Source organism: Spinacia oleracea, chromosome 1, assembly GCF_020520425.1.
Source record: "Spinacia oleracea cultivar Varoflay chromosome 1, BTI_SOV_V1, whole genome shotgun sequence".
Classification (NCBI taxonomy): Eukaryota; Viridiplantae; Streptophyta; class Magnoliopsida; order Caryophyllales; family Amaranthaceae; genus Spinacia; species Spinacia oleracea.
Genome location: NC_079487.1, coordinates 5312732 through 5319711, shown reverse-complemented (window position 1 = coordinate 5319711; position 6980 = coordinate 5312732). Strand labels below are relative to the sequence as shown.

The 6980-nt window shown below is 35.8% G+C and overlaps 1 protein-coding gene across 1 annotated transcript; it reads right to left on the bottom strand.

The window, feature by feature from the left end:
* Positions 1 to 1867: 1867 nt before the first annotated feature.
* Positions 1868 to 4030, bottom strand: LOC110777720 (glycine-rich RNA-binding protein 4, mitochondrial). Its single transcript, XM_021982311.2, has 5 exons — positions 3813 to 4030; positions 2619 to 2743; positions 2456 to 2524; positions 2237 to 2343; positions 1868 to 2164 (listed from the first exon to the last, which is right to left on the bottom strand). The coding sequence occupies exons 2-5, from the start codon at positions 2728 to 2730 to the stop codon at positions 2036 to 2038; spliced, it is 417 nt and encodes a 138-aa protein (XP_021838003.1). The 5' UTR covers positions 2731 to 2743; positions 3813 to 4030; the 3' UTR covers positions 1868 to 2035.
* Between the last annotated feature and the right edge of the window lie 2950 nt (positions 4031 to 6980).

The window sequence follows — 6980 nt, the reverse complement described above, 5'->3', positions numbered from 1 at the left end:
AGCCATCTCTATCGCACGAAGTACCACGCGGAAAGCCCCTAATCTGAGGACTTATTATTATTATTATTATTATTATTATTATTATTATTATTATGAAATTAAATTAAATTAAATTAAATTAATTAGACTAAAATTAGATTAACAGGCAATAAGGCATTATAAGCTTAAAAGAACACGGCCTAAGTATCCTAGAATAATCACAACAAAAACTAGCGATAAGACTGAGTGTGTCTAAGATGGGCGACCGTAAAAAAAACCTCGAAGTTGAAAGATCTATAACATCGATTGTTTGCGTAAATAAAAGGTTTTGCTCGTATCTGATATACAGCAAATTTATTGTACATCACTACACCGAAATACTGTTTAATTAACTTTTTATATGAAAAATTAATTTTGATGAATAGTTTGTTTAAAAGGTTACCTTTATACATATAAGTGATTTTATAGGTCCATCCAAGAATAATCAAAAGAAATAATTTGGTAACCAAGTACGGAGTAACTGGTAAGAAGTGTTGGACCAAAAATTGCTCAAATTTTCCATCGTACTATTTTTGGATAATGAAACATAGGCCCATTTTTCTGAAATCGTATGAGGCCTTGACCCACCCCTCACCAAAAAAAAAAAATACTACTACGTCAAATTTACCCGAATATCACCCCATTTGTCTCATTTGTCATTCAATATATCACTGGTTCTATAGCCTCTAAAAGAAATGTTAGCATAACCCAAATTGGCAAATTCGAACAAAAATCCAACACGAATACAACTTGTTTATCCGATTTATTACCCTTATTTATAGCAGTGGCGTATCCAGAATTTTAAAATAGAATAGACACAAAAAGTACAATTTTAGAAAAAAGATACAATGAAAATGACAACTTGCGGAGTACTAATTACAATATTTGCATAAAATTTACCAATTTCACCGTTCACCATTACTTTTAAAGATTATACAAACTAAATGTATACGAAGTACTATGTGATATATAGTACGGAGTAAATAATAACACAACTTTAAAAATCAGATGAGAATATGACGTGCCACCCCGAAAAATGTAAGAATTTTAAATACTTGGTGAACTAAAAATAAAGTTTATATATTTAATCTGCAACAAAGAAACATAAAGGCAAGATGTTGGAGTGGTTAGCGAGGAATCTAGTTATGTTATTGTCCCCTTTGGTCACGAATTTGATTCCTAGAATGAACAATTTCGTGTTTTTTTTTCCTTTTTTTAAATACCCAGCCTATTTAAATAATTTTTCAATTAAAAAACTGGTTTACACAGTAGATCCTCCCTTATTTATAGCGTCTACAACTTTTAGCAAAGCAAGCTAAAAGTCCATGTTAACATGAGGATGATTTAGCAAAGCAAGCTTAGTTATCAGAAAAAGACACAATCCAACAAGTGAAACAAACCCATAAAATCCCATCAAACAAAGAGTACGAAATAAGAGGGGTCTTCAACTCGGCCCAAACCCGTAACAGCTGAGCACTTCTTGCTGTGTTGAAAACCGTTAAACCAGGTTGATTATGTCCATCTACTTGGAAAATGAAGATGTTTAACAGAACCTTTCTCTACAAGATCACATAATTTCAATCTTAAAATAAAAGAGCACCACCTAATAATATAATGTTGGCATATGATTCATTTCGAAAGATCTACCAAAAACAATTGTGCCATAAACTAATGTGTTATGTAGACATTACAAGAGAGTAATCAACACCAACTATGAAGTTGCCTGAAAATACTCAGCAACTTTGACAAAATTTTATCACCCTAGGCTCATGGGGAACTTTACGGTGTTTCATGGGGAAATCAAACAGAGTAGAAGGGAATTGCGAAAATTAATCAGGACAAATACAAGTACTGCAACATCACTACCAATATCGATCATAAAGAGTGTTCGAGAACCAAATCAGTGATATGATAATGGTGCAGAATCGCAAACCAGTAGAAGCAAATAAACAAATCCTAAATTGCATCCATTTCCTAAAGCCACTTGCTATGAACAACAATTACAGACTCACTTAATTTAGTAATCACCGTCACGGCCTCCACCACCACCACCTCCGTAACCGCCGCCGCGGCCACCATATCCTCCAGAAGAAGGTGGCTGCCTCTCAGTTGCAACACTCACGCGGATAGCACGACCATCCAGATCCTGTATATAAAACAGTGCATCAGCTTTTTATTCTTATGTACATGTAGCATCTAGTAAGTTGTTTTTTCTAACCTGGCCATCCATGGAAGACATTGCACTGTTTGCAGCTTCATCATCTGCAAAGTTAACAAACCCAAATCCCCTGGACCTTCCGGTGTTTCTATCAATGATGACCCTTGCTGAGATTAAAACCAATTACTGACAGTTAGAGACTACATGCAACACTTGTGAGATATGGTTGTTTTTTAAAAACAACTTCAGCAAAAAATTGCTAAAAAAATTAATACTCACCATCAACTACTTCACCAAAACTGGTAAATGCATTCTTCAATGAGTTGTCATCAGTTGAGAACGAAAGACCTGAAGTGGACAACAAATAGTTGATTAAAAAAAGTCCCATACTGAAGATGCAGTAATTTTGTTAAAATCAAATTTTAATACATATATGATATACCTCCAATAAAGAGCTTGGAGGACATGCACCTAATAGCATTCATCATAGACGAGCCAGAATTTTGTGAGATGCTCTGACTAAGCATGCTGCCAATCCTGTTACAGAACGCCATTTTCGCCAATAATCTGCACAAAACAAAGAAATTCAGCCAAGAACTATAACTTGATCGACAAAGGAAACTATCCATCTTTCACAATATCTTAATCTCATCTTTCAACAATGTAAACTCGCAAGTTCTGTTGAAATTCTTAATTCCAATCTTTATACACTATAATCAAAACTTCACAGAAAAGATTTTACGCAAAGTTTATACATGCAGAGCATATGATGTCAATCACCCGAGGTAGAGCACTCAATTGGCTTGCAATATACTTACTTCAACAAGAGAGCTTAGCTTTTTCTAATAAAGAGACGTATGATCAACCAATTTCGTTGTAAGTCAATAGCTAAGTAATGGAAACAAATGTCCACCTCCTATTTCAATATTTATCAAGAGAGGCCTAGACCACTCTTAGTAAGCTAGCTTTAAATCCAATGTGGACTACCCTCAAAAGCCAAAACAATATCAACACTAATCAAGCATGTCATTTCTTAATACTTACCACCAAAAAAATGCAATATACAATTATACAGTCAGGCAAAGCGTCCGTTGTGAAAGATATGGAATTAAGGCTCAATAATTATATTAATAACCTACAATTTATAACTTAAAAGGCAGTTATAACCCAGTATAATCATGAAGCATTGTCCAATCAAAGTTCTTCTCCAGAATCGATGAATCGAAAGCGAAATACAGAGTGCAGTACATATTATTCCCTAAACTCAAAATTTTAATATAAGATTTTACAATTCGTTTCCTAATAACACAAAAATCACAAGTTGCAGGCTAAAAACGGACATTTCAATGAAACACTTCAAATGAACATCAAAAACAAATTCAACTTTTACAGTTTTGGCATCTTAAACCTAAAATAACTTCTCATGAATCAAACCAGTAGTGATTCTAACAATTATCAAGCAATCCGAACTTCAAACAACTGAAAAATCACAAATTAGCCAGAAAAATGGCATGAAAAAAATCATACAATTTACTACAGAAACAAGTACAAGACTAGCTGAGAAATTATGATAGATCATAAATGACAAATGAGGAATGCGAGAGAAAACCCCAAAAAATGAGGAGAAGAAGAATACCTGAGAAATGAAACGGAATGAAGAGAGAGGAAGAGGGGTTTAGGAGCGGCTAGGGTTTAAGCTTTCAGGTGATTAAAATGAGGTTCTGGTACACAAAAACATTACTCCTCGTTAGTTTTGTAAGGGTTACATAAATATCTTCCCGTCAAATAAAAAAGGGTTACATAAATATCACGGTGGTGTTGGAGTTTGTGGTTTGGACCCGATCGATTCGGCTGTATTTTTCCGTTAGGATGTGGCTCCGAGCTCGGCTTATGATCGATTCTATCATTTTTATGATAGGAGAATTTATGAAACGATAAATATCTATTACTTTCTCCGTTCCTGTCAAAAAAAAAAAGTGTCCACTTTGGACATTTACACAGTTTTTAATAAAACTGAATTACTCTCTCCGTATTTATTTAAGAGATACACTTAGTCGGGCACGGGTATTAAGAAGAAAATTTGAATGGAAATAAAACAAGTGGGGTTGAGTAGATATTTAATAAGAAAAACAAGTGGGGACCATGTCATTTTATGGAGTGGGGGTGGAGGTGGGGTGTAGATATATTATTTAATTAGATGGTGGGGTGTAGATATATTATTTAATACTCCCTCCGTATTTATTTAAGAGATACACTTGGCCGGGCACGGGTATTAAGAAGAAAATTTGAATGGAATAAAGTAATAAAACAAGTAGGGTTGAGTAGATATTTAATAAGAAAAACAAGTGTGGACCATGTCATTTTATGGAGTGGGGGTGGAGGTGGGGTGTAGATATATTATTTAATTAGATGGTGGGGTTGATAAATTACTAAAAATGACAAATGTATCTCTTAAATAAATACGGCCGGAAAAGGCAAGTGTATCCCTTAAATAAATACAGAGGGAGTATGTGTAAAAGATAATGATTGAGAGTATTTTTATTTTGGGAAAGGAAAAAGTAAATAATTGTTTAATGTTTAAAGTACAAATAAAAATGATGTGAGAATTGAAAAGTGAGAAAAGTGTAGAATGTGTAAGAAAAAATAATAATGATTTGTGAAAAAGTGCAAAAAGTGTGTAGAAAAGTGAAAAAAGTGTATAGAAAAGTGGGAAAAGTGTATGTCCAAAAAAATAAAAACTGACACCTATAAAGAAACGCTATTTATGGGAACGGGACACTTAAATAGTAACGAATGGAGTACTTTTTTTATGTTCATATGAGTTTTTATCTTAACTATTTTCAATTCTATCAATGATTTAAGCATTGATGTGTTTTTTTGGCAATAGGTATCGAGTTATATACTTGAGGGGTATAGACATGTAGTGGATCTAATTAAATTTAATATCGCTCTCTATCTTGGTATGTTTTGTTGAGCACATTTTTTATCTTTGACACAACAATATCATCTATTGTCATCTACTTCCCAAGTTTAGCCATTTAGGCTCCGTTTGGTAGGGCGTAAAACGTTTTCAACGTAAAATGATTTTCTGTGGAAAACAACTTTCAACGGAAAACACAATTACAAACTAGTTTTCCTTTGTTTGGTAACTTAAAGGAAAATGGGAGAAGATGGTGAAGATTAAGGAGAAGAAAGGAGAGGGGGGTAGCGAGAAAAGAAGGAAAAGTGGTTTCCCTCCCTTTCAAATGGAAAAGGGTTTTCCACATTTGAGGGAGTCATGTAAAATTGTTTTACATCCCTTACCCAACCAAACAACGTAAAATGATTGAAAATGGGAAAATCGTTTTCCATGAAAACGTTTTACGCCCTACCAAACGGAGCCTTAGGACTCCAATTTTCGTTTGGTGTGTGGTTTGACCATTTGCCACTTTTAAATCTCTAACCTTTAAAATACTCACTTTTTGAACACTATGCTTAGTAATAGTGGTTTGAGTCACAAATACATGAAATCCACTATTCCTAAGGAACTTTTTTGCATTCCTTCCCTTTGCAAGTTCTATAATGCTTGTTCAATCAACCTAGGTTCAAACCTTGTTACTTACATATTTCCACATTTATTTTTTCACTTTCTCTCTTTTCTGTTTTCTGATTCCTAAGAAATTTGTTTCTTTCTCCTAATTTATTCCATTCCTCTCTCCTCTGGTTTTCCTTTCCTTTTTCCTTTTGCCTCTACTCCTCCGTTCATTTTATTCGACTTTCCCTTACTCCGTTTTTCCTTTTGTGTGGCGCCGGTGTTCGTCTACGACGACCGGAACCTTTCCGGCCTGTGGGAAGAATTGAATTGCTTATTCTGTGATTAATTGGTTAGTTAGGCAAACCCTAATTCCTAATTGATCATTCATGAAGGAAATAATGCCCTTGGTCCAAGTATGCATTCTATGTTAAGTCTAATAAGTGCGGTTCAGTATTAATTAACAAGTTAATAATTCAGTGAGATCAAGTGAGCTGAATGCCTAGCTAGAGGCCGCTTCAGTTCAAGTGGAATTAATGATATTAATCCACAGCTTACTCTTGACTGAACCCGTAGGGTCACACAAATAGTACGTAAACGGATCAAGTATTTAATGGCATTAAATACTCCATCTATGGATATTCGGAATCGACGGATCTTGGTTTCAGTGGGAGCTGAGATCGTCACAGGCAAGAAATGAATACTCCGGAAACGATGATATTGCCGGAAACGGAAATATGAATCGTATCGGAAATATAAATATTATCCAAGTCGTAGATGTTGCCGGAAACGGAAACATGGTACGTATCGAAAAATATTATCGGAAATGGAAATATTGCCGGAATCGGAAATATTGCCGGAAACGGAAATATTGTCAGAATCGGAAATATTACCGGAATCGTAAAATAATTCCGGTAACGGAAATATTAAATATTTGTTCGAAACGGAAATTAATTCCGGAATCGGAAATATTAAATATTGTTCGTATCGGAAATAAATTCCGAAACCGGGAATTTAATCGGAAGCGTATCGTACGAATAAGCATCGGACGAGGCCTGCCGGACGAGGGCCCAGCACGAAGCCAGGCCATCGCCCAGCAAGCCAAGCGCGCCACACGAACAGCCAAGGCCACGCCAGGCCCAGCGCAAGGCCAGGCCCAGCAGGCCATGGCAGCGCGCGCAGCGCGCGCAGCAATGGGCTGCGAGCATTGCTGCAGCTCGCGTGGGCTTGTAGCTCGCGTGGGCCGAGCGGCCGTGTGGGCTGTGCGCGGGCATGGCCTATACGCTTGCGGGT